The following is a 27,016-nucleotide window of genomic DNA, read 5'->3' as shown; positions in this document are numbered from 1 at the left end:
GTTTTGGTGATGTTCATCTTGGTGATGTTCATGGTAGCCAGGGCCTGAACTCCCCCCCCCCCCCCAAGTGTGTTGTTCCCTTGAGTGGCCTGAGTCATGGCTTGTCCTATAACTGCTTGCTCCTCTCCAGCCTTCCGTTTCCACTTCAAGAAGGAAACCCCATGCTGCCTGACCTCCAATCTCCATTCCACGTGAGCTGTGTGACCTTGGCAAGCCATCTAGCTTCTCTGTGCCCAGTGTGTCCTTCAAAAGAGCTAGCTTCAGCTCAGGCTGGTCTGAACCTGTAGCCTCAGCCACTTTCTGCCCAGCCAGCCTGCTCAGTTTTCTCCTGGGCAGTTTTAAATTAGCTCAGTGCAGGCCAGGGCTTTGGGGGAGTAGACCCAGGAAGCAGGAATGAGAGTGTAGGTTGGGTGGGGCAGAAGGGAGGAGAAGCAGTAAAGTCAGCTGGTGAAGGTGTAGGTATCCCAAATGGCACTCTGCTGGGACCCTTGCGGATCCACTAGGAAGCTGGAGCACTCCTACTGGCTTATCCCCCCCCCCCCCCTTCATTGGCTGAGAGGTGTCTTTAGACTTACGGCTGCATGGCCCAAGGCTGCATCTTTGTGGAGTCAAGCAGTCAGAAGTTTCGTGGACAGGCTGCAAGTAGAGTAGCCCAGTGTTCTGGAGGCCAGCACTCCTTGGAGCAAGAGGCAATACCGAAGGCCATGCCCACACACACTTTCCTATCCCTTCTGGGATCTGAGCCTAGGACAGGAGCCTGGTCTGTCTGATGTGTTGTGTTGGGAGCATACAGGAGTGCGTGGGCAGCACCACAGCCCCCTATTGCCTAGGTTGTCCCCAGCCATGTCTGAGGGCTGAGCCTGCACAGGAAGCCCCACTGTCCCTTTCTGAAGTGATAGCCTAGTGACCAGTGCAGAGCAAATGGCCCCGTCAGTGTCCCTGACCACGTGACTGCTTTGGCCCCGTGCCAGGCATCTTCCTGCAACCCTGTGTCCCAGAGTGCCTCTCCCATTTACTTTCAGAGTCGGCAGCGGCCTCAGAGCGTCAGTCCCCAGAGGCCTGTTTCCGAGAGTGGGATTTTATATTGCCTTTTAATATTTATATCATCCCTACGCTTCGGAATTAACTTGCAAGAGATCTGGTGTGTGTGGAGGGGCAGTCCTGAGGGTTGAACCTAGGGGCTCGTGTGTGCGTGCAGGGAAGTGTTACCATGGGGCTGGAGCCCAGCCCGCTTCTTCCTCTTTTCATTCTGAAATAGAGTCTTGTCAAGTTACCCAGGATGGTTTTGAAGTTAGACTGCTCCTGTCTCAGCCTTCCTGGTAACTGAGTTGACAGGCCTGCCCTAGCAGGCCTGGCTTGTTTATTGTTTATTTCTATGGAGGCAGGGTCTGGGCAGCGCTGGCTGGCCTGGGACTCATGGTCTCACACCACTTCTAGGCTCTGATAGGCTTTCCAGCTTTGCTGGTGTCCCATCGATCCTCTTGCACTCACTGTTGTTTGATTTTTGTCTTCTATTATTTCTGCTCATCCTTGCCAACAGTGAGCAAGTCGATAGTATTAGTAAGAACAGAGGCTAATGGTGACCTTCCTGGGCCCTTGGCTCTGTGCTTTTCTTCTTCCTCATGCCAGACCCTGCTACCTCCCTTTTCTCCATTTAGGACCTAGTGATAGCATTTAGCCAAGCCAGCACCCCAGGGTCATCCCTCATCCAGTCCTCCACCAAGTTACATTGGTAGAGTCCCCTTTGCCATGTGAGGTCACCACCACAGGTTCTGACGGATAAGAAATTTTAAAAAATAAAATCAAATAAAGTTTAAATTACAAACAAAGAGGGAGCCCCCTGCTGAGATGGCAAAGGATAGTGATAAAGTGAGGCCACGATGGGGAGCGGTAGGGTCCAGCTGGAGCAGCCCAAGCCATAATGGGACACTGGAGTCTTCCAGCCGCACACCCTGTTGGCCGTGCTTGTTGTTGATCCCCAGGATGGGTTCTGCCTGTCCAGAGACCTGTATCCCCTGGGACTGGCTCTGAGGCTTTAGGTGCATCCTCCAGCACCCAGCCTATTGTGTAGCTCCGCAGTCTCTGTTGCACCCTGTGGTTGCCATGGTTACCATTGGTGTTCTTGTCTTCCTTACCATCTCACTGGCTCCTTCTTTCCCTCCCATTTTTTAGCATACGGGAGGCAGAGGCAGGCAGATCTCTGTGAGTTCGAGACCAGCCTGGTCTACAAGAGCTAGTTCCAGGACAGGCTCCAAAACCACAGAGAAACCCTGTCTCGAAAAAACAAAAAACAAACAAAAGAAGAAGCCATTTTTTAGCATAGTCTCTCCATGTGGCACAGGCTAGCCTTAGGGCCACAGTCCTCCTGCCTCAGCCATTAGAATATCGTAATGACAGGTGTGAGCCTTTATGCTGAGCTTGTCTGGCCCCTTGCAAAACTTGCCATGTGTCAGGACAGTCCAAGGGCTCGTTTCTGTCACCCGAGTCCACCGAGGACAGTGTTACTGCTTGGAGACTGAGAGGGGGCTTCTCCACATCCCCTTGGCTAGAGCGGCCACATCCTCCTGTGTGATCTTGCTCAGTGATGGACGAAAGGGGCATGTCTCACACGGCACAGCCTCACCCAGGCCAGCAGCTGTGTGTGGATGCTTCAACCACTCCATGCCCTTTGGTGTTAGGCCAGTGTGCAAATGCTGGCAGCTGCTTGGTGGCCCCTGAGATCTCTGCATCTCCTGCTTGTTCCCTGGGGATAGAAGTCACACTGACAGTTCCGGGGGGGGGGGGGGGGGGGGGGGGGGGATGGCACCTCCCACGGCACTGAACAGTTGACACTAAGAACTGAAAGCTCTCTGAGACCACTGTTCAAGGCTCTTCCTGAGAGTGTGCCATGTGCCAGACACCAGCTGGGCCCTGGGACTAATAAGAACATGATGCAGCCTTCCAGGCTCTGGCTCTTCTGGTAGAGCGCTTGCCTAGGGTACAGGAGACTGTGAGTTCAGTTCTCCTCGCTGCACAAACCAGATATAGTGGTGCCTGTCGTAATCCAGTCATTCAGGTCTCCACGAGGAGAATCAGGAGTTCAAGGTCGTCCTTGACCACACAGTTCCCAGACCAGCCTGGGCTACAGGAGACCTTCTCTGGACCAGTTTGGCTTTTAAGTACAACCCCATCCATGAGGCCTTCCTTGATCACAGCCCCCAGGAAGAGCCAATTTCCTTCTTCCTTTGATGTTCCAGTAACAGCCAAGTAATAGCTTAGTTTGATGCTTTTTTGAGGGTAGCGATCGTGTCTTATTCAGTAGTCCCCAAATCACAGGTTGGCTGCATGCTTGTCTAGTGACTGCTTAGCAAAGCCACGAAGAGCAAATCCAGGAATACAAATCCGTGCCTGCAGTGGTAGAGGTGCTTCAGCAGTCAGGCTACACACTGGCCCTAGGGTGTCTGCTTAGGTGCTGCCCAGCACTTGATCTTCTTTTGAGGAGGAGGAAGAGGACTGCTGAGAGCAAACACCAGCGCTTTGTGCTGGGGGAAGCCTGGGGCTGCCAGGGGCCATCTGCAGTTTGATCTCTGGGTCAGCTTCTTCCCTGAGGCCATTTGGGCTGCTGCTGTTCACCCCTAGACATGATTCCACCACTAAACCATAACCAAGTCCTGTTTTATTTTATTTTATTTGGAGACAGGGTTTCACTGTAATTTTAGAACCTGTCCTAGAACTAGCTCTTGTAGACGAGGCTGGCCTGGCCTCGAACTCACAGAGATCCTCCTGCCTCTGCCTCCTAAGTGCTGGGATTAAAGGTACGTGCGCCACCACCCGGCTGCTTTTCAATTTTAAATAAATCCCATTAAATTGACCAGATGGGTCTTAAGCTTGCAATCCTTCTGCCTCAGTCTCCTGAGAAGCTAGGGATATAGTAGAATAATTGCCAAGTATGCAGAAAGCCTTGGGTTTCACTCCCAGCACAATATAGACTAGGTTTATGTCTTAATCCTGGGATTCAGGAAGTAGAGGCAGGAGGATCAGAAGTTCAAGGTCATTCTGGTTACAAATGAGTTTGAGGTGATATGAGTCCCTGTCTTTAAAAATGTGTGTGTGTGTGTGTGTGTGTGTGTGTGTGTGTGTGTGTGTGTTTGGGACCAGAGGGTGCTAGTGCATTTGTTTTGTCCTGGATAACTAGGATCTTCTGTGTGCTCATGAACAGAGAGGCCATGTGTTACCTAGCAATTTCAGGTCAGCCTGTGGTTTGCACCTTTTGGCCATATCCATCCGTCCATCTGTCCATCCAACTATCCATCATTCATCTGTCCACCCATTCACCCACCCATCCATCCATTTATTTCTTCATTCATTCGTTCATGTTCTGGTGCTAGGGATAGAGTATATGTATAATATATATATTATATAATATATTATATGTAAAGTATATATACAATGTGTATCTATCCTACACTATACTCACAGAATATGGTGAGGGCTGGGGGAGGAGAGGAGGTGTGCCTTCAGTAGTACAGCTTCTGTCATATGAATGTGGGCTATGCCAGCCTCCTTCCCCTGTGATGGAAAGAGATCCTCATCCCCTTCGGGGCTGTGCCCTCTGCATGGCCCTACAGGAGCCAGGATGCAATGCCTGTGTCCAGCGCCTGCCTCTGGGCTTTGGCAGGATGTCAAAGTTCTTTCCGCTTCCTCCCAGCTTCCTGGAGTTGGAACATTCTCCGTCTCCCTGTAGTCTCCTCACCTCCACCCTTCATCCTCCCCCATCACCCCCCCCACGACTGCTGCCTCCTCCCCTCCAGCCTGCACTCCACCCCCACCCTTCACCTGGGCTGCATACTCCTCCCCTCCACCCTGCATCTCCCTCACTCCCTCACCCCAGCCTCCTCCTCTCCAGCCTACATTCCCCTCACTTTCCTACCCCAACTGCAGCTCCCCCCCCCTCCAGCCTATACCCTCCCATCCCAGAGGCAATCTCCTCCCTGCCTGTCTGCAGCCTTCTCTCCAGCCTGCAGGCTCCTCCCCTTGCGAAGATGACTGTTCAGCTCTTTAGTGTGGGGGTGGTTTCCCCTTTCTGTGCTTTGTTTGCACAACTTCTCAGGCTGTGAGGAAGGTCAGCAGTCGTGTGAGCTGCTGGGGCTCTGGGCCGCATCCTTCTGCTTTCTCCTTTCTCTTTTTGTCTTGCTCTAAAGTTCAGCCTCAGGGCAGAGATAGCAAAAAAAATTCTCTTTTTCTCTCCTTTCTGTTGGCCCACGGTTCATTTATGCACTGCCTGTGCCTCCCTGGCACAGGGACATGCAATGGATGGTTCTCATGTTTAAAAGATGCCAGGTTTGGTGGTTCACTTCTACAATGACAGCACTTGGGAGGCTGAGGCAGGAGCATTGCTGCAAGTTTGCAGCTAGTTTGGGCTATGTAATGAGTTCCAGGGACGCCCTGGCTGAAGAGTGAGGCTCTCCATTCAAAGGATAAGAGCATTTTCAGAGCCCCTCCTGTATGCAGCTTTATTTTCGCTCATTCATGTTTCTGTTTGTTCTACACGTAGTGTGTGTCATACGTGATGAGGGGGGTCACTGAAAGCTCCTTGAGTGTTAGGGAGTGGTTTAGAGTGGTATATGGCAGCTCCTTGGTCCCGAAGCTTTAGGCCAGGCTTTGGGGCATAGCAGACTTTTGCAAGAAGGCAGGGCCTTGGTCAATGTGGGAGGACTCTGGTGAGAGGTGGAGGGAGAGGGGATGAGTCAACCTAAGAGTCCCCGACACTTTGAATTTGGTGGGAGGGGAGATCAGTATGCATGGTCAGTGGTCAGCGTGCTGGGGATGCTATGTTCTCTAGGAGACATCATTGAAGCAACCTGCCTTTGTAGATTGCAGAAATTCTGACTTCCCTCTGTGATCCATTTTCCCATCCCCCTCTATGGTCATTTCATCCTTTGTTGTCACTCTGTTCCTCCCACATCCTTATTGCTGTCCCTGCCCAGCATCCCCTGCCTGAACCCCAGCTGGCTCTCTTCTTCCTTACTCCTGCTAGGGACTCCATCCTTGCTTGCCTTATTGCCTGAATCCTTCCCTCTTCCTAGACTAGAAGGGAGCCTGAAAGGGCAGGCACAGGTGGGGAGAAGGTAGATGTGGGGAGGGGGCACAGGTGGGGAGAAGGTAGATGTGGGGAGGGGGCACAGGTGGGGAGAGGGCACATTTGCTGATAAGACAGGAGAATGGTGGTGGAGGCTATCATGAAGAGAAGGGACATGAGAGGAAAGCAGGCAGAGGCAGCAGTAACCCGACGGGGCACCACTCACACAGTGCCCAGGATCAGATAGTGTCCTGGGCCAGGCAGTGCCCAGGGTCAGGAAGTGAATGCCCTGGGTCAGGCAGTGCCCAGGGTCAGGCAGTGTTCTGGGTCAGGAAGTGAATGCCCTGGGTCAGGCAGTGCCCAGGGTCAGGCAGTGTTCTGGGTCAGGAAGTGAGTGCCCTGAGTCAAGCAGTGCCCCGGGGTCAGACAGTGCCCTGGGTCAGATAGACAGTGCACTGAGCATGTCCACTGGCTCCCTGCTATTGTTCTGGGCTGCTCAGTAGATGAGCCTGGAGCCTTGCAAGCAAGAGCCTGCATTGACTGTTCCACCTGTTCCCACAGCTTCCCTAGAGGTCAGCCTGTGAGGAGATGGGTAGGGTCTAGTTAACCCAGTGGCTTTCCCGAGGAAAGCTCTCTGGATGTGAGGAGGGAATCACAGTTCCTGAATTGGAGATGGAGCATCCTGTGCAATCACCCTGGGCCTGGCATACCTGGGGAGGGTACAGAACTAGTGCCAACCTTCCAGCACTGGCTTGGTCTCATCTTGCTCTCAGCGATGTCCCTCGTGAAATGGGATTAAAGTGGATTTGTAATGCATGCCCTGGTCATCAGGACAAAGGCTTCTTGACACAGTAGGTGAGCAGTAAGGTATTCTGAAGCGAGTCTGGATTCCCTATGACACTGGTCAATGGCCCCTTTTCCTGCTGTGGCTTTAATAAAGGGCAGGGTGAGTTTCAGGGACAGTCCTGTCACCTTTGATGGTTATGTCTCTGATCCTGCAGAGGGTCATGTGGAAAAGGGGGACTAGGCCCTGCAGAAGGCTTGGCCTGATCACTTCCTTAAAAAGAGGGGGATGTGGGGCAGGAGGAGGGGTGGGGCTGAACTCTGAGGACTTCTGCTTTTCCACCTTGGAGCTCTCTCATCCCATCTCTTGTGCCCACCAGCTGCAGTGTGCCATCCCTATACTGGAGCCCTCCATGCCGACCTTGCTTATTCTTTCCATAGTGGCTCTCAAGCTTTGGCCCATCAGAGTCACCCCAGGGGCTTGTTCAAGCTCAAATCCTGAGCCATCATCCCCCAGAGTTCCCAGTTTGTCCACACACACATCCTGTGGGTTTCTGTGTATCGAAAGGCTGGGACTGTGCCACGATTGAGAACAGCAGGGAATCAAGTTCTAGTTCCTCACCCAAGACTCACCGGGAACAGAGTATCACTGAGGGGATGTCAGCAGGCCCAGGCGCCAGCCTTCTGGCTAGTTTGCCATCTTATCATGTGTGTGTACACACATGTGCACACATGGAGGAGTTCCCCCTGCTTTTCAGTCGCCTGCTGTCCGCTTCTATTTGAGAAGTAGGTAGCTTGCTTTTGGGCGTGGGCTCTGACAGTTTCGGAGCCCTTATGTTTGGAGAAAGAAGTGGACGTGGACTTCCCCAAAGGGCCGCCTGCTCTCCCAAGCTTTCAGAGTGACAGGGACAGTCCAGGACTTTGAAGAAGTGGTAAAAATGCTGCTGGGACCCACAGGCCTAATGTCCGGCCTCAGCTGACATCCTGTCTGGCCAGGTCTCTAGTGTCCAGCACTTGTAAGTGCGGTGTCACTCGGATTTTGGAAAATGTGCCTGTCAGCAGTCTTCCTGAGCAAGCTGTGGCTAGACAAGCATTCAGCCAGTCACTCCATATGCGGCTGCCTCCCTCCCCCGTGGTTGTTTAAATGAAGTCAGTATGGGATTCTGGAAGGTTCCCAGTGCCTTTGGGGGACGGATGTGACTTACTTTCTGTTCATAGGCTAGTCCTTAGGACACAAGTTTTACTGGATGTTTGCTAGGGAATTTCAAAGGAAATCAAGGGGCTGGCAGGATGGCTCAGTGGGTGATTGCCACACAAATTCTGACAACCTAAGTTCAATCCCCAGAACTACATAAATGTGGGAAGAGAGTTAACTGACTCTGACCTCTATATGCATACCCCACATTACTTTCATACATTCATAATAAGAAATACAATTAAATAAAAATTTAAAAAAAATTTAAAAAGAGCTGGACGGGGGCTGGAGAGATGGCTCAGAGGTTAAGAGCACTAGCTGTTCTTCCAGAGGTTCTGAGTTCAATTCCCAGCAACCACATGGTGGCTCACAACCATCTGTAATGATATCTGGTGACCTCTTCTGGCCTACAGGCATACATGCAGACAGAATACTGTATACATAATAAATAAATAAATATTTTTTTAAAAAAAAAGAGCTGGACAGTGGTGGCGCATGCCTTTAATCCCAGCACTTGGGAGGCAGAGGCAGAGGCAGGTGGATCTCTGTGAGTTCAAGGCCAGCTTGGTCTACAGAGCCAGTTCCAGGACAGGCCCCAAAACTACACAGAGAAACCCTGTCTCAAAAGTCAAAAAAGAAAAAAAATTAAAAAGAACCATGGTGGCAGAGTCTCTTAAATGGGTGAGAGACAGACTTGAGAAGGCCACCTTGTAAAAGTCCCCTGTGGTGCGGGAAATCTGACCCACACTCCAGGGTGACAGGAGGAGAGGCAGGCAGGGAGAGCTGATGCCTCTGGAAGGCTCTGCGCTTGGTGAATGGAGAGTGAGGTCAGGGGCTCCAGCCACTGCCCCACACAGAGTCTTTGGCAGCAACCCACAGTCGCTGCGCCCGAGAGTCCACATTGGCACTGTAGAACTGGGAAGCTATTGCTGTGGAAACAGACACTGGTGGTCTTTTGTGTGAAAGCTGGTAGGGAGGTGACTGGGATGGGTGCCTGCCTCCCCTATAGGCCAAGGGTGAAATTCAGTCAAACTTCTCAGTGCTGGTTACTGGGACACAGTGCCTACAATACTGCCCATGCTCCCGCCGTCTCGTGCTGGGAAATGCGCTCAGCTACTCATGTCCCCTTTGCGTCAGCCACCAGGCCTGTGTCCCTGTAACCTAGCAGCCTTCATCTTCAAGAGTTCAAAGTTAACCCCAGGCCACACAGCGGCACCCTGGCATCCCTGCACCAGGACAGTAGCTTCAGATGGAAGCTCTGTCTGGTGGGCCACCTAGGTCTATAGTGCAAATGTCCCCTCTTCCCAGACGATGGGCAGAGTGTGGAGCTGCCATTTTGGAAGCAGCTCTGATGTCTATCAGATGATGGGTAGATAATAATACCGTGGTGGAATGTTCTGGGTCTAGAGGGAGTCATAGAAATAAAGGGTGTTTCGGAGCTAGCTCACTCAGTGAAGTGCTTGAGGCCCTGTGTTCCATTCCCAGAGCCTGCATCAAGCCGGCATGGTGCCATGCACTTGTCATTCCAGCACTGGGGAGGCAGAGACAGGAGCATCCTTGGAGTTCACTGGCTGGCCAGCCTAGCATACTGTCTCAGTTTCCGGCCAGTGGGAGACAGGCAGACAGCACCTGAAACACAGCGCCTGGGGTTGTACTCTGACCACCACGCACACATTTACACACACACAGGTGCACAGCACACAGGTGAACCTGGAGAACACAGTGTTTTATTTATGAGAGAACTTGGTCCCCATGTGTGATATGATATCACTCGTGTGACTGCTTAGATCAGTGATCTCAGCAAATACAGAGAGAGACAGGTTTAGTGGTTGCCCGGGCCTGTGTGAGCATGGGAGCAGTTGTTCCTGGGTTTGAGTTTCCTTTTTGGTTGATGAGAACGTTCTGAAATTATGATATGGTGAGGGCTGCACAGTTGTGTCCTTTAAAGTGATGTGTGTGCGCATGCTTGAGCGCACTGTTTTCCCAGTGACATTTTTTAGAAGTTTCCAACTGTCAGACATTCGGATTTTGAAGAAAAAATGAAAGATGTAGACTATTCCTACAATAGTGTCATGCAAGTACAAACTGCGTGGGCTGGCGAGAGCTCAGTGGGTAAGGGCGCATGCCACCAGGCCTGGCAGGCTGTGTTCAACCCCTGGAACCAACACGGTGAACAGAGAGAACAGACTTGGCAAAGTTGTCCTCTGACCTCTGACCCCTGTCCTCTGACCTCTGTCCATTGAACATTGCCTTCACGGATAGCCCCCTGCTCCCCGCAAATGAACAGGTGGTTCTGTCCCCGGGGGACAGCTGAAGAGTGTGGCTGTGTTTTTGCCTGTCACAGCTTGGATGCTCTGGTCTTCAGTGGTGGAGGCCGGGGGTATTGTGTACACCCTGTAAATCATGGCACACCCGCACCACAGTGACTTACACCACAGTGACTTAGCTAGTCCTACATCTCCTTTTCTTCCCTTCCCTTTTCTCCCCCCTCCCCCCCCAGTTTTTTGAGATGGTTTCTGTCCCAGAACTCTGTAGACAAGACTGGGCTCAAACTCACAGAGATCCGCCTGTCTCTGCCTCCTGAGTGCTGGGGTTAAAAGCATACACTACCACTGCCTCTCATATGAAATGTGGGGAGCAGACAGTGGAAGATGGAACTTGGTGAGGTTGTGCTTGGCATGGGTTTTGGGAGAGACTGCAAAGTAACGGTAGAACTCTAACGTAGCTCAGTGGAGCAACCACCCAAGGAGTTCTCTTGAAAATGAGCAAGCATGGCATAAGCCGCCTAAGTCGCCTGGCTTTCCAGCTGGACGATGTCATGGATTTCACTGTCCTGTCGTAGGCACCCTTGCTTGCATTGGCTCTTGTCTCTCCAGAGTGGCTTTCCTAATCCGGGTAGAACCTTAAGATGATTTGGCAACTTTGGTTTTCTGAGACAGTATCTCCTATAGGCCAAGCTGGCCTTGAATTCTGAGCCTCCTGCCTCCACCTCCCAAATGCTGGGGTTGCAGGCATGAGCTATTTTACCTGGTTTAGGAGGTGCTGGGGGATTGAACCCAGAGCCTTAGGCGCACTAGGCGAACCCCTCTACCCACTAAGCCGCATTCTCAGCCTGAAGTGGTGACTGTCTATCTCAAAATAACATTCGTATTTTGAGTCTTGGCCCATGAAGGTCATAGAGGTGATAGCCAGGGAGGCCTGAGCACAAATCCCAACATTCCTCCAGCTATGTGTCTCACCATCAATTGTCACATGACCAGGCTATGCCTCTACTTCCCCTCTGTGAAGCAGGCATCAGAGAGGATGCTGCTGAGGTCTGTGGGTACACACTTGTTTCCACCTTCTTACTGGGCACTCCTGTGGCCTGTGGCCTCTCCCCAGGGAGATGGTGTCAGGGGGTCCTTACTGAGTACCACGTTCTCTTTGTTTTGGCTACAGATGACGTCCGGCTGTTTGCCTTTGTGCGCTTTACCACCGGTGATGCCATGAGCAAGAGGTCCAAGTTTGCCCTCATCACGTGGATAGGGGAGGACGTGAGTGGGCTGCAGCGAGCCAAGACAGGGACCGACAAGACGCTGGTGAAGGAGGTGGTCCAGGTAATGTGGTATGCTGCGTGTCTGCAAGGGTCACCTTCCAGTTGGGATGGGGGGTATGGGGTGGACTCTGCCGCCACACATAAAAACATAGTGGCTGGAATCCAGCTCTTCACAGCCAGCAGCCCAAGGAGAAGGGGGCTGACAAGATGACCAGAATGGAGACCTCTGCCTGTCCCAGTGTAGATGGCTCCCAGCAGTGGCCATGGGGACCTAGGGGAGCGGATGTGGTCCTTTCCAGGTCGGTGCACGTTCACCTGATGATTGACAGTGGGGCGTGTTGTCACAGTTTGGTAACTAAAGCATAACGGTAGCAGTGTCCACAGCACCATAGATGGTGAGGTTGTTTGTGGGTTTGGGTAAGGAGCCACCCGAAGAAAGGGAAATCTGAATTTGTATTGGTGAAGCAAGATGAGCATGCAGAAGGATTTCCCAAAACCTAGAGGCCTTCCTTCTTTTAGTTTATCAGAACTGCTGTTTCAGTGACCAGAGTAGATGTGGCCAGCCCTTCAATCCTTCAGGCTGGCTGTTGCTCAGGGCCAAGTGACAAACGATGGACCAGGGCAGTGGTGGCGCACAACTTTAATCCAAGCACTTGGGAGGCAGAGGAAGGCGGATCTCTGAGTTTGAGGCCAGCCTGGTCTACAAGAGCAAGTTCCAGGTTCCAGGACAGCCAGAGCTGTTACACAGAGAAACCCTGTCTTAAAAAAAAAAAAAAAAAAAAAAAGAAAGACAGACAGACAATGGGACTGGAGAGATGGCTCAGTGATTAAGAGTATTGGCTACATTTCCAGAGAGCCTGTGTTTGGTTCCTGGCACTCATGTGGGAGCTCACAAACCCCCTGCCCCTGGAGCCCCAGGGGGTCTGACACCCTCTTCTGGCCTCCATGGTCACTGCATGTGTGTGATGCACAGACATACATGTAAGCAAAATATCCATACACATAAAATGAAACAAAAACAAACTAACGATGTGGTACTTTCCCTTGGCTTCCTTGGCTCCCTGAGTGACACACCGGCTGCCTTTAAAAAGTGTTCTTTTGAGACAGGGTATCTTAGGATTGCTATTGCTGTGATGAAACACCATGATGGGAAGAAGTTGAGAGGAAAAGCTTTATTTATTTGGCTTACACTTCTATGTCACTGTTATCACTGGAGGAAGTCAGGACAGGAACTCAGACAGGACAGGAACCTAGAAGCAGGAGCTGATGCAGAGGCCATGGAGGGGTGCTGCTTACTGACTTGCTCCTCATGGCTTGCTCAGCCTGCTTTCTTATAGAATCCAGGACCACCAGTCCAGGGATGGTGCCATCTACAATGGGCTGGGCATCTCCTATCAATGACCAATTAAGAAAATGTCCTACAGACTTTTATACAGCTAGTGTTTATGGAGACATAGTCTCAATTGAGGCTTTCTCCTCTGTGATGACTATAGCTTATGACAAGCTGTCATAAAACTATCCAGCACACAGGCTCTCTCTGCTATATAGCTCTGGCTGTCCTGGAACTCACAGAGATTCCCCTGTCTCTGCCTCCTGAGTGCTGGAGTCAGGTGGAGCCTGACCATACCCAGCTTTTTCTTTTCTCTTTGAGTTCTAAGGATTAAAGCGAGGTCCTTATGTGAGCATCTTACTGCCTGAGCAGCTTGCAGCCCCTGCTGGATGGCCTTTGTAGAACCCTAGGAGGGATTCCAGGGCTTATAAGCATGAGGGTCAGCTTTATTGATTTAAAGTGGGTTTTTAATTAATTCTGTTGCATTTGTGTGTATGTGTGTGTGCCCCATGTGCAACACTGAGTATATGTGCACAGCACTACAGAGTCCGTTCTCTCCTGTCTTTCCTTGATCTCCAGAGATCAAATTCATCGGATTCACCTCAAGCACCTTTACCCACTGAGTTATCTGCTGGCCCCATTATCATCTCATTTTAATTTAATTTTGTTGAGATAGGGCCTCATTCTGTAGCCCAGTCTGCCCTCAGACTTCTTCCTCTGGGTTTGAGTGTGACAATGAGCTACCAGACGCGACTAGACTGTTGTTCATTTAATTGTTTGTTGTATGCTTGTTTCGTGGTGCTGAGGTTCCAGCCGGGGCCGAGCTGCAGTCCCAGCCCCGGGTTTCTGCGAACCCTGAATGGTTACAGTGGCAGAGTAGAGCTATAAGTGGAGGTGACTCGGGGACCTGGCTTCTCTCGTGGCACCTTCATGGTGGGAATACTGGTTTTCAGTCGTGGATTTGCAGGCTCTGAGAAGTTAAGTGGAATTGGCTGGCTCTTCACAGGGGGAGGTGAGGGCACCAGGGAATCATGGCTGGATCCAGGCTCAGGGAGCTTTCATCTCCAGTTTGTTCTCTTTCTCTCTGGATTTGGCCACCCTCTACCCAGCAGAAGGAACATCCAGGCTTCAGTGACCCTTCAAGGTCTGGACCCCAGAAGAGAGAGGCCTGCTACCTCTGTGATAGTTGGGTCCCTTCAAAGAACCCTGACTGCCGTCTGGGGGTGGGGCTGGGGCTTTATGGTTTGAGTTACCCTGAGGTCCCATCCAGTTCAGAGGCATGATGGGAGTTGAGGTATGCTGGTGTCACTCAGATGAGGAGCTGGGATTCCTGGCCAGATGGAGGTGCATGCCTGTACCCTCAGCACCCTAGTGTGGAGGCAGGAGGATTGGGGATTGAGGCCCGCTTGGGATTGGAAGTCAGAAAGGTCACTGAAAGGTCCATGCCTGGGAAAACTAGACAAAAGTCCCCTTCTCCACCAGCCGCAGGGCAGCAGAGGCTGCAGGAAGCTGGGCTGAGTTGCTGCCCTGCGTTGGGGAATGTGCTGAGCGGACAGACTGCTCCCTGGCTGAGATCACTCTGCCGCACTCATGTCTGCCCATTATTGTGGTGCCTCTGCAGGCTTGTGGGGACAATGTGGTGGCCAGCAGGGGAGACTTCCCGGTGCCAGGCTAGGCTGCCTCACATCAGAGAGTGGATCAGGCCTGCCTTGCAAAAGGCTATCATGCGCACTTTTGTTTCTTTGTATTAATTTATTGAGTTTAACAATATTCTGTATGTGTGCATGATATGTGGGTATATGTGTGCATGTGGAGGTCAGAGGGCAACGTCGTGGAGTCTCTTTCCTTTTACTATGTAGGTTTTGGGGACTGGGATCAAATTCAGGTTGCAGGTTTAGCAGCAAGCTCCTTTATCTGCCAAGCCATCTTACTTACTTACCAAAGGGAAACCATGTTGAAGGTGGGGCGTCATCTGAAACACAGTGTGGAGCCTACATTGGCTTTGTTCAAGGAGAGGTCCAGCACGCACACGAAGCTGCTTCAACCAAAAGACTGTGCTGTGCCAGCTGTGGCTTGCTGCCCCCTCACTAGACTCTAGACCTACTCCTAGCCCATGGTCAGCGTGCCTGTGTGTGGCACTTGCCAGCTGCCTAGTAGCCATGCCCAACGCAGAACCATGGAACTCCTGCTTGCCAGCTCCCTGAAGGTGGGAGGCCTCCCTATAGTGTTCCAAGGCCCAAGCTCCCTGGGTGTGTGTTCTGAGGCTTTGCCTGCCCCCTTTCCGGTGCCTCTCCATTTTCTGTCTTCTGGTTGTCTCTACAAAGTCCCTTTCAAAACAGGCCTGCACCACACATGATTGTGCCTGTGTGGCCCCTAGGCTCAGTAGCCAGGCCCTGCTCTGTGAGTGCCTATCCCAGACATGAGTCTAATGTTAGTCATGTGCCTTCTTTCTCTTGTGGACCTCAGCCAGCCTTGGCCAGAAGCTCCCGAAGAAGATCATGTTTCTGGCCTCTCACCTCCCTGTATCCCTGTTTCCTCTTCTGAGCAATGGGATTGAAATTGCAATGGGGAGTGCTGGTATATAGTATTGAGACATGTCTTGAACTCACTATGCAGTTGAGGTGTCCTTGGGCCCCTGAAATTCCTGCCTCTACCTCCCTAAGTGGCGAGGTTTATAGGTGTGTGCCGCTGCACCCTGTTTGTTCGGTGCCGAGATGGAACCCAGGGGTCTGCGCATGCGAGGCAAGCATTCTACCAATTAAGCGAGCCCTGTTTACTTATGTATTCATTTTCTGTTGAATTATGAACACATCTGGTATTTGCTGACAGTGAACATCTTTGAGGCTAAGTGTTGTCATTTTAAAACAATTCTGTTTACTGATTCTTTGGATGAAATTCCCAAGCATGCATGTGGCTGGGAACAAGAAATTGTATGCTTTCTCTTTCTGTCTTTGTGGTTCTGGAGACCCAGGGTATCTCACGTGTTGGGTGAGGGTTTTGCTACATAGGCTGGTTCCCCAGCCATAGGCAGTTTTGATTAGTCATAAGATGAAGACCCAGCCTGGATTTGGCCTCTACCCCGTTAGCTGACCAATAGGTAGGGACTACTTGGGCTCTGGACGAAGAAGGGTTCTGAAGTTGAATATTGACGGAGGAGGTGCCATGATTGATTTGTGATGTCTGCCACAGACATGGTAGCAGAGAATGGAGTATGTCTGCTATCCCTTTCCCTTCCCTGAACTAGATAGGGTCAGAGGTCAGACCAGATGAGGTCAGGGCTTTGGTGAACATCTGGGAGACAGAGGAGCAAGTCCTAGGCAGTTTTTCATATACTAAAGAGATGACTATGAAGGGGGATGTTTTCCTGTACCAGGCTTTTTTTTTTCTTTTTTTCTCATTCTTTCTTTTTTGTTTGTCCAGACAGGGTTTCTCTGTGTAGATTTGGAGCCTGTCCTGGAACTAGCTCTGTAGGCCAGGTTGGCCTCAAACTCACAGAGATCCGCCTGCCTCTGCCTCCTGAGTGCTGGGGTTAAAGGCGTGTGCCATCACTGCCTAGTTCCAGGCTTTTTCTTTGGGGCCACCAGCCAGCTCCCCAAATCATGACACAGAAACTTCTTACTAGTTTTCAATGCTCGGCCTAGCTTAACTCTTTTCTGACTAACTCCCTTTTTTTAAATTGAATTTTATTGAGCTCTACATTTTTCTCTTCTCCCCTCCCCACCTCTCTCCTCCCCTTCAACCCTCTCCCAAGGTCCCCATGCTCCCAGTTTACTCAGGAGATCTTGTCTTTTTCTACTTCCCATGTAGATTAGATCCATGTATGTCTCTCTTAGAGTCCTCATTGTTGTCTAGGTTCTCTGGGATTGTGATTTGTAGGCTGGTTTTCTTTGCTTTATGTTTAAAAACCACTTATGAGTGAGTACATATGATAATTATCTTTCTGGGTCTGGGTTACCTCACTCAAAATGATGTTTTCTAGCTCCATCCATTTGCCTGCAAATTTCAAGATGTCTGACTAACTCTTTTAACTTAGATTAACCGGTTTCTTTTTGTCTATTTTTTGCCTCAGGGCTTTTCACCTCTTCTTACTTTTCTGCTGTTTCCATGTCTGGCTGGCTGAAAGCTGCCTGCAGTGTATTTGTCACTTTCTCTTTCTTCCTTCTTCTTGAGCTTAGAGTGTCCCCCATCCTTTCTCCTGCCTAGCTATTAGCCATTCAGTTTTTTATTAGACCAATCAGGTGCCTTAGGCAGGCAAGATGAAGCAGATACAGCATAGCTTTATATAATTAAACAAATGCAGCATAAACAAATGGAACACATCTCTGCCCAGTTATAGGAATATTCCACAACATTTTCCCAGTATGGGACCAACTGCCCTGAGTTGGTTTGGTCCACACCTGCGCACAGCAGGATCTGGGGACAGCTGCCTTGCCAGATCATAACGTGCCCACCTGTGGTGTGCCCTTGGTTCTCTCCCTGAGCAGGAGGGGGAATCTTTGTTTCCAAAGCTGTCAGAAACTTGACCTTCTGATCCATCTGTTGCCTTCATCCTTCTCCAATGAGTCATGCCTGCTTTAAGAACCTGCTCTTTTTGAGTAAATTATACCTTGCTGGTCAGGTTTTAAGGACTTGGTCTTTCAGACATTTGAATAGGTGTAGGAGGGCCCAGAGGGGGCGGGAGAGCTGACAGTGGAGTGCCAGCGGCTGCTGTGAGCTTCGATTTCTTTCTGCTTAGCCTCCTGCGAGGTTGTCCTTTCTCCTGGCAAGAGGGGCTGTTGGGGACTAATTGTCTTTATTCTGCACTCAGAGGTCTTTGGCTTAGAATTCTTGCCGGAATTCCAGTTGGTGAAAGGCACTTGTTTGTGACCAGCAGGTGACTTGTCCACGCCCTGCAGCAGCTCGTGCATGTGGCAGAGACTCTCCACCCTGTATAGTGGAGATTTTTATTGGTTCCGGATGTTCCCAAAGCCTAGAACAAGGCTGAGATGTTATGTTGGTTCCCCATGAATTCTGGTGTCCACGGTGGGACATTGTCACCATCTTTATCTTCATGCTCTAGAGACATAGGCAGACCCCTGGATGGCTGGTGAACAAGGCTGGGAGACCCTCCCCCCCTTCTCTTTCACAGAATGGAGAACAGGGCCAGAGCCACTGAATACTGAGTTTGGGGCCTCCTGGAGCCCCTGCTCCTCTTCTGTTACAGAGAGCCACAGCATTGGAATTTAGCCTCCCAGGGTATGGACCAGTGATGGCCATAGTGAGTATTAAACAAGCATATAGGTTTCAGGGAACAGTGAGTGGCGTTTTTCTGCTTGGCTTTTGGTATAGTGGTAGCCACCTCTCTTCCCTAGCAGGTTTGCAACTTCTGTAGCTCTCCCAGCCCAGCTTTGGGGATTGCCACTGGGTTGGTGGACATAACCAGCATCTTCCATGTTTACCCAGAGGAAGCCCCAGGGCTGCCCTTCATTGAAAATAAACTCTGGGGAACAAGGAAAGGGCCCAGCCACTAAACCCTAAGCTCCCCTGAAGCCTTGAGGCTAAAGGGAAAGCTACATCACTCACAAATCAGCTGAGGGCCAGTCAGCACTTGTCCAGTGCTGGGCGCACCCAGCAAACATGCAGGCTCAGTGCAGACTCCAAGACCCTCATTACGGCCTCAGTATGTGGCATTGTTTCTCTTCCTGTTTGCAGAGGAGGAACTGAGACTCGGGAGGGCCAGGCTGCTGCAGAGCATGGAGCAGCTTAGACTAAATCCTGTTTCCAGCCTGCTTTAGCAAGAAAACTGGGTTTAAGCCAGGCAGTTGGAAGCCCTTCAAAAAAGAGTTGGGGGCTGGGGATCTAGCTCACTGGGTCCTCAGCACCACATAAACCAGGTACTGTAATCACATCTGTAATCCCAACACCAGAGAGGTGGAAAGTCTGACGTTCAGGGTCATTCTTGGCTACCAGCAAGTTCAAGGTTAGCCTAGAGGTGAAAAGGAGGTGCGCAGACAATTTAAAATCAAGGATAGGAGAATACTTGCATGCATACTTAACATACGTAATTTAACCTTGCAAACAGAGGTGTGTGTGTGTGTGTTTGTGGTGTGTGTGTGTGTGTATGTGTGTGTGTTCGCACGCTTACGCAGACCTATTTCCTAACCGCCTTTCACTGGGATCACTTTCTCAAGGAGAGTAACCTGGGGTCTGAGAAGGGTTGTGGGACAAGCCTGTCCTCAACCACCCTTACAAGCCATTTTGATGGAAGCCTGAAGCTGCCAGAACTGAACATTGGCTGAAAGAGCCTCTTCCTTGTTTTTTTTTTTTTTTTTGTAATGATTTATTTATTTTTACTTTATGTGCGTTGGTATTTTGTCTGCATGTATGTCTGTGCAAGGGTGTCAGATGCCCTGGAGGTAGAGTTCCAGGCAGTTGTAAGCTGTCCTGTGGGTGCTGGGAATCGAACCCAGGTCCTCTAGAAGAACTGTGAGTGCTCTTAACCACTGAGCCATCTCTCCAGCCCCGAGCCTCTTCCTTTGAAGAAGCCCACTGGGTGAGATATGGAAAGTCCCTGTTTAGAGACCTGGGAGGAATGCGCAGGTCCTGGACACAACACCAGATGCCTCAGGCAACATTACTCAGACTGGCACTTTGTGCTTTTGACTCTTACGGGTAACTTGGGCAGCCTTGGGGCTTCTGGAATGGAGGTGTGGGGGTGAAGACAGACAGTGTAGACCAGCCTGGAGGAGGGCCAGGAGGAAGGGCAGACCTAACTTGGGGCTCTTTACTTTGTGACCTGAAATGAGTCACTTCCCCTCTCCGCTCCTCTGTCAGAAATGGGGGTGGTTGGCCTTGGCAGGGTTTAGTGGGTTTTGATCCTTTGGTTCCATCCTCTCACTTTGTCTTGAACCACAGAACAACTACAGCTGGGTGACTTTTGAACATTGCAAGCTTCCCCTGTGAGCACCCATGAAGCCACCACCAGGTTTAAGGGAGGAACATTTATTCCCTTACATCCCTGCCAGGCCCTGCTGCCCCCGAGCAGGGCAGCCACAGGACTCTGTGATGAGACACTGTCCCGTGGGGGCCACTCTGCGTGCAGAATAGATGGTGTTCTTTTTGGTCACCAACAACTGCAGTGTGCTGGTCACTGCTGCTGCTGACCTGTGACACACCTGATGGCCAGGCTGCGCCAGGGGCTGTGAGTGCTGCTTGTGGGTAAACTGGCAGCATTTCAGGGCTGCTGCAATGTCACTTGCTGTGTGACATTTACATAAGGCCGCATGTATGTCATCGAAACACTTCTCAATAAGGACAGGCCTGGGTTCTGCCACCTCCTCTCCTTGTGGCTCTTAGATGACTTGCGTGTGTGTATAGGGGTCGCGCGTGGTGGCAGGTGACCTTTTGGCACAGGTGACGTCTTGGTGGCTAGCACCCAGTGATGAAGGTGAGTAGCTCTTTGCTCTTTCTGGTCCTGGCATTGCTCCCAGATCAGGCTTCATCTGCCCAGGGATTCGCTTGGTTTCTGCTCTTTTTACAAACATACCAGGAGGGCGACTCCCCTGTGCCACTGGAGACTCCCTGGTGGTGCTGCTGGCCCTCTTAGGTCTGAAGCTGACTGCTTACTTAGTAGGAGTGAAGGCAGGGTGCAGGGGGTCATTTCTAAGTTTTGAGGTTAGTACCTGTCTTAAGGCTTCTATTACTGTGATGAAACACCATGACCGAAAATCAAGCTGAGGAGGAACGGGTTTATTTTGCTTAGGATTCCATATCGGAGTTCATCACTGAAGGAAGTCAGGGCAAGAACCCAAGCAGGGCAGGAGCCTGTCTTAGGAGCTGATGCAGAGGCCGTGGAGGGGTGCTGCATACTGACTTGTTCCTCATGACTTCCTCCACTTGTTTTCTTACAGAACCCAGGGACTGGTATCACACAATGGGTCGAGCCTTCCCGCATCAATCACTAATTAAGAAAATGTTCTCCCGTCTTGCCTACAGTCTGATCTTACGGAGCTGTTTTCTCAATTGCAGTTCCCCCTTTCAGATAACTCTAGCTTGTATCAAATCCACATAAAACTAGCCAGCACCGTGCCCAAGTCATACGTTTGGGGACATTGTGTAGAACTCATACCCGAGAAGGGAAGAATGTGCCATGTGTGTCAAGCCTTTTGTGGGGGCAATGCCCTATTGGCCCATCATGGATGCCATCGTAGGATGCCTACTTCTCCCACTTTCTCAGATCGGAAGGAACTGCCCCTGGAATAGTGGGGAAGAGGTACCCTCAGCTTTTATCAGGGCTGTCCATGGGTGACAGGACCCCATAAATAGGCTTGGCTGCAAACGGGGAAACCTCATTGAGGAGGATGTACAGGGAAGAGTTGAATCATAGGAGGTGTTGAGATCTGGAAGGTTCCTGGAGGGCCCGGGTGCAGGGTTGGGGCAATTGAGGGGATGTAACATGGGTGTTAGCCAAAGGCTGTGAAGCCTCCGCTGTCCTCACTGTGGATGGAGGGGTAAGTGAATGACTTCTCGGGCCTTGTCATCTTCCAGTCTGCTGCTGGGGAGATGGGAGCCCCAGAGGAAGCATCTCCTCTAGCATCTGCAGGTATCTCTGACTTCACTGGGCAGTGTGGGTGCAGATCCACCTCCTGGGCTCTTGTGGGGTGAGGGGAGCAGAGCCAACCTCCAGCCAGGCTCACCATGAGGCCGCAGCCTGGCTGACTGTGGATGAGACCATCAACCCAAGGCATCAGGGCAAATCCACGGTCTGCCTTGGTACCATGGGCATCGCTTGAGCTTCAGTGACCTCAGAAATGTTAAATGCCTATTTGGTCACTAGAAGAGAAAACCACTCAACTAAGAGGTAGGACTCTTCATTTTGCTCTCTAGCTCTGGAGTTCCCCCAAAACAGTGGGTGTGGAATGTCCTGACAGGGTGCTGAGCACACGACCCACACCCCATACTGCTTTTCCACAGTTACCGTCTCCTGAAGTCCTGGCTCAGGGCTCTGCAGGCAGCCACAGTACAAGCACACCTTCAGTCATGTCTCCTTCTTCCTGTCTTCTGTGGCAACAGAGAGGAGAGAACGTTCCGTGTGACTGACGCAGCAAGGCATCGTGTGGGTGGAGCATTGGGTGTCCTGTAAACTTGTGTGAACTTGGAAGCATTCGCTTCATGGCTGTTTGTTTTTAAGCACACCTCAAATTTGAGGTTGCATTTATTTTTTTATGGTTTGAGACAGTGTATATGTGTGCATGTGTTATATATACGAGGGTATATGGGAGCGCTTAGGTCATTTTGCCCATTCACATTTATTGCTATGTATGGTTCGCTGGTCTGATCTCCTTTTTTAGACAGTCAGGTAGCCTGGGCTGGTCTTGAACTCCATATGTAGCTGAGGTTGGCCTTAATTTTTTTTCACATCTATTACCTTTGTGTGTAGACTTGTGCACACCACAGTGGCATGGAGCCAGGACACAATGCACAGGGGTTGGTCTCTCTTTTCACTATGGGGATCTCAGATCATCAGGGTAGGCTGCAAATGCCTTTACCTGCTGAGCCATCTCCCCACCCAGTCTTGAACTTTTGATCCTCTTGCTGCTACCTGGGATTATAAACCTGTACCATAATGCCTGGTTTGTGCAGTGCTGGGGATTAAACCCAGGGCTCTTTACATGCTGGGCAAGTGTTCTACCTACTGAGCAACATCCGCAGCCCCTGTTTTGTTTTGTTGAGACAGTTTTGCCACAGAACCCAAACTGGCTTCAAGGTCCTGGGCAGTCTCCAGAGTTCTGGGATGAAAGGTATCTGGGATTATAGGTGTGAGCACCAGGCTGCCTGATTGTCATGTGATGGCTCATACTCTTGTGGTTTTAGCTGGAGCTGCACCCAGCCCCTAACACTTCCCTTTAGATTTCTTAACCCTTATCGCCTGTTCCTGACACAGACTTCAGGTTCTTTTCTTTAGATTTCCATATATGGCAGTCCACAAGCAGGGGACTTTGAACTTCCTCTGCAGGCTTCGAAGCCTGTTGGCTTCCTTGCTGGGACACTCTTGCCCCTCCCCTGTGCTGTTGGGTTGAGCTGGGAGTTGAGACACAAGTCAGCTCTCAATTCTCTTTCTGATGGAGGCCCGCTGCCTTCCATTGTCTGGGTCACATGCTTTTACTTAGCAGTGCTGGCCAGTGGGGCTGGTGGGAAGGGGCTGGACAAAGCTGTCTCAGCTCTGCCCAGGGGTCTTATCTTAACCATGTAAAAGGCCACTGTATCAGAGTGGACTCAGAGAGTGTGTGAGGCTGTCCCTCTTGACTAATACTAGTCCCTCTTGACTAATACTAGTTCCTCTTGACTGATACTAACCCCTCTTCCATATCCCTCCATGTCTTGGCAGCCTTGCTCATGGTATCTAGAAAGCTGAGAGGTTGATCTTCCTGTTGCTATGGCAATTTTGCTTATTTTGTTTTTATTGATGTGGAAGCCATTTGATGTAAAATTAAGCATTTTAACCACTCCTCCCTAGTTCCAAAGATCTTTTTCTTTTCGCCATCTTTTCTTTATATCTGTATAATAGTATAGGGGATGGGGGGGTGCTGGGTATTGAACCCAGAACCTCGTGCCTGCTGAGGTAAGCACTCTCCTCCTGAGCCACACTCCCAGTCCAAGGAGGCAGTCCCAGCTCTGTGACCTTGGGTGGGTTTTCAAACTCTGTCTTGTCTGTAAAATGAAGACTGGAAACATCTTGATTGTTTCGGGGATTTTAAGTGTTGCTCTTGGGGGGATTTTGGGCAGAGCCGTACTTCAGGCATAGAGAAAGCTGACTTTCCGGCCCGTCCTGGTTTACAGTCATCTCTAAGAGCTCTGCTGATTTTACCACGTCCAATTTTAGGTGGTATCTGTCATTTCCTGTTCTTCTCCCACCCCTGGTCACCTCTGATCTGCTTTCTCGGTGGAGTTGCCTTTTTTGGACATTTCCTGTCAGGGGAACCAGACAGTGGGTGGCCTTTGCGTCTGCCTGCTTCTGCTCATGTTTAAGGGCTCCTCCATGTTGCAGCAGGCATCTGAACTCCATTCCTTTTCATTGCTGACTAATTAATGTTTCACCGTGTGGGACGCCCGAGCTCTATGTACCTCCTCATCTCGTCTGTTTAGCTATCTGGGGTGCTTGGCTGTTGGTGAATCACGTTGCCATGAGATCGGGGCATGTGCTTAGGAGCCAAGGTGATTTTGTTTCTCTTAGGTAGATCTTCAGGTGTCCAGTCCCAGGGTCATAGTTGGGGTCTCATATTTGATGCCGTGGCTTGGTCTCGGTACCAGAGCACTGTGTATGTGTGTGTGCGCGCGCGCGTTCATGTGTACAGAAGTCCTGATAACAGTGCCACAGGCCTGGGGATGTTGCTCAGTGGTAGATCATTGCCTATGGAGACTAAGCCCTAGATTCCTACCCCAGGACTGGTTCTAATGTTCTATGATGTGTAGTGTTAAGCTACATGCATGTGTGCTGATGTGCAGTGTGTGTGTGTGTGTGTGTGTGTGTATGTGCACGCACACATGTGCATGCTCCTCTTACCACAAGACTTTGTTGGCCTTAAACTCCGTGTAGCTGAGTCTGGCCATGAACTCCCATGCCTCCTGCCTGCAGCTCCCCAGTGCTGACTTTACAGGGTTGCACAGCCACCTTCAACTCCTTTCTGTGGATAATTCCCCGATCTTTGGACCTGTGCTTCTGGCAGCTTTCTTTTCTTCCTTTGAGATTTTCTTGATTTATTGTAGTGTATAATCTACGTATAAAATAACGTAACCCTCACGGCTCAGTGTTATCTGATAAGATACCACCTGCTTCACTTATTTTCCCTCCTGGGCCAGGCCCTTGGGTTATGGGGCAAAGCCTGCACCCGAAGCAGTGACAGAAGCAGTGTGTTTCCTAACGATAGCCTGGCATGTTTGTAGAATGAATGCCAATAGTGCCCTGCCCACTACTGAATGTGGGTGGAAAGGCTGGGATACCCCTGGTGTACTCAGGCCTGGTAATGGTTGAGCCAGTGTGTGAGAGCCTATTATCCCGGCTTTTCCCAGCCCTGGGTGCAGTAGTAACACATGTAGGTGAGCAGTAGCCACAAGTCAGAGCCCCCCTTTTTGCTGTTCCCTTCGTCCTGTGAATTTTTTTTTTTTTTTTTTTTTTGCGATAGGGTCTCACTATGTAGCTCAGGTTGGTCCTAGAATCATGGTAGTTCCCCTGCCCTTAGCCTCTTGCATGCTGGGATGGCAGGTATGTGCTATCATGTCTAGCCTCTCTTTCCCCTTCCTTCTCTGACCTGCTTTTCCAACCTCACAACCTCCCTGGTGGGTTTTTAGAGCTGAAGAAGGTGGACGACCGTTGAGAGGGACCTGTCCACGGTAACACAGCCAGGATGAGACAGTCCAGGAGCCATGCTCGGGTTCACCCGTGGCCCAGAGGACATGGCATTCCTGTCCATCTGATCGGGCTTCTGGCACAGGCTCTGTTGGCATGATTTTACTGCACTCCTCTGCGAGTGTCTGGGGTGCCAGGGCTTCCTGCTGCGTTGCCTGGGCAACCCTGGACCTGCCCCCCTCCTCCCTCACAGAAACTCTGAGCTCTTCTTTGTCCTTGCAGAATTTTGCAAAGGAGTTTGTGATCAGTGATCGGAAGGAGCTGGAGGAAGACTTCATCAGGAGTGAGCTGAAGAAGGCCGGAGGGGCCAATTACGATGCTCAGACAGAGTAGCTCCAGCCCCACACCTCAGAGCCATCTGCCTGCTTCACCTTGGTGGAGACTGCCACCTCAGAGTCACCAGCCCACCAGGGAGGAGGAGCCATGAGAGGCGCCGGCGCCACCAGTGTGTGCAAACCCCACCCTTCCACTCCTGTGTGTGTTGTGTCCCCCACCCCGCCCCTCTGTGACCCTCTCAAGCTCACCAAGCATCATTCAGTACCTGCCCCCTTTTTGTTTTAAAGAGAAGTCATCTTGGTGCCAGGGCCATGTGCACCATCAGATCCCAGGTGCCTCTGTCAGTGGCCCTCGGCCGGGCATTTCCCTTTCCCTCACTGTGGCCTGCCTGAGCTGAGCCACCTTGGCCTCCAGTTGCTGGGGCCTGACGTGGGTACCATCCCAGCTTGCCTTGGCTGTTTCCTGCTAGCCCTCTGCCGGCCACCATGCCCGGAGCTGTGCATACTCCACAGCCTTCATGAGCTCACACACGCTCCTCGGAGCCCCCTAGACATGGCTCTAGGCCCCACCCCGACCCTGTTCAGAGTGGCCTAAGCTCTATGTAAATCTGGTAGATGCTGCTTGGCAGGGACAGGTTTAGGTCTGGTGTGGACCGAGTCCGAAGTGATAATTTGCCTTAAATCTTGCCTGGCGGTGGCTCTGCCGTGTGGTCTAAACTACCCTTTGGGCGAAGTCCTTCTGAATCTGAGAGGTCTGAGTCCAGCGGTGGTGGGAATTCAGGGTCAACCTCAGGGCCCCCCAGGGTGACCAGGGTGGAAAGGTCCCCTGCAAGCCGGAAGGCAGCGCAGGCCTTGGCACCTGGAAGGCGACAGTGGCTGCGATCTTAGTCTGCACCACACATTCGAAAAGATGGCTTTGTTTGCTTTGAAAGAAAAGCTGAGGCGGGCATGGCCCCTCGTGAGCGCGTGAGGACAGCTCTTTTCCTTATCCTCGCTCTTTTCATTTTGGGGAAGAAGACTGCACTGGACTGGGCTATGAGGACCATCTCTGGCATTCCAACAGTTTACAGAAATAAATGTGTTTTTCAAGAAAAACGAGTTGGGCTGTCTGCTTTTTGTGTGTGTGTTTCTCCAAATTCAGACTGAGGTGTTGTGGAAGAAGCCTCTGGGCCCTGGGCGCCAGGGTTTCCTTATCCAAGATGTTTTCATGTAGGACAGTCTTGAACTCCTAATTTGCATTTGGCCGTCACCGCTATGGTAAGGTTACAGATGTGTATCAGCTTGCTCTATTTCAGTAGCTTTTAACCCTCCTCACGTTCTTGCAGAGGACCCACGTTTGGTTCCCAGCACCCACGTTGGGCAGTTCACAACTGCCTGTAACTCCAGCCCAGGGGATCCAGGTTGTCCTAGAACTCATTCCCCGTCCCAGGGAAGCCTTGAAGTTGTAATCCTCCT

At 51.1% G+C, this 27,016-nt stretch overlaps 1 protein-coding gene across 1 annotated transcript in view; it reads left to right on the top strand.

Moving 5' to 3' along the window:
• The window catches only part of Cotl1 (coactosin like F-actin binding protein 1), a 34,617-nt gene extending 7,958 nt beyond the window's left edge, over positions 1-26,659 (top strand). Inside the window, exons 3-4 of the mRNA XM_050165271.1 lie at positions 11,475-11,632; positions 25,509-26,659. Of these exons, the coding sequence (XP_050021228.1) occupies positions 11,475-11,632; positions 25,509-25,619 (269 nt within the window). The 3' untranslated portion in view covers positions 25,620-26,659. The remainder of the gene's footprint in view (positions 1-11,474; positions 11,633-25,508) is intronic.
• The last annotated feature ends 357 nt before the right edge of the window (positions 26,660-27,016 follow it).

The sequence above is a fragment of the Alexandromys fortis genome, unplaced genomic scaffold, assembly GCF_014885135.2.
Source record: "Alexandromys fortis isolate MF-2015 unplaced genomic scaffold, M_Fortis_MF-2015_v1.1 scaffold_165, whole genome shotgun sequence".
Lineage (NCBI taxonomy): Eukaryota > Metazoa > Chordata > Mammalia > Rodentia > Cricetidae > Alexandromys > Alexandromys fortis.
Note: the sequence above shows the minus strand (reverse complement) of the source record. Positions and strands in the feature narration are given on the sequence as shown.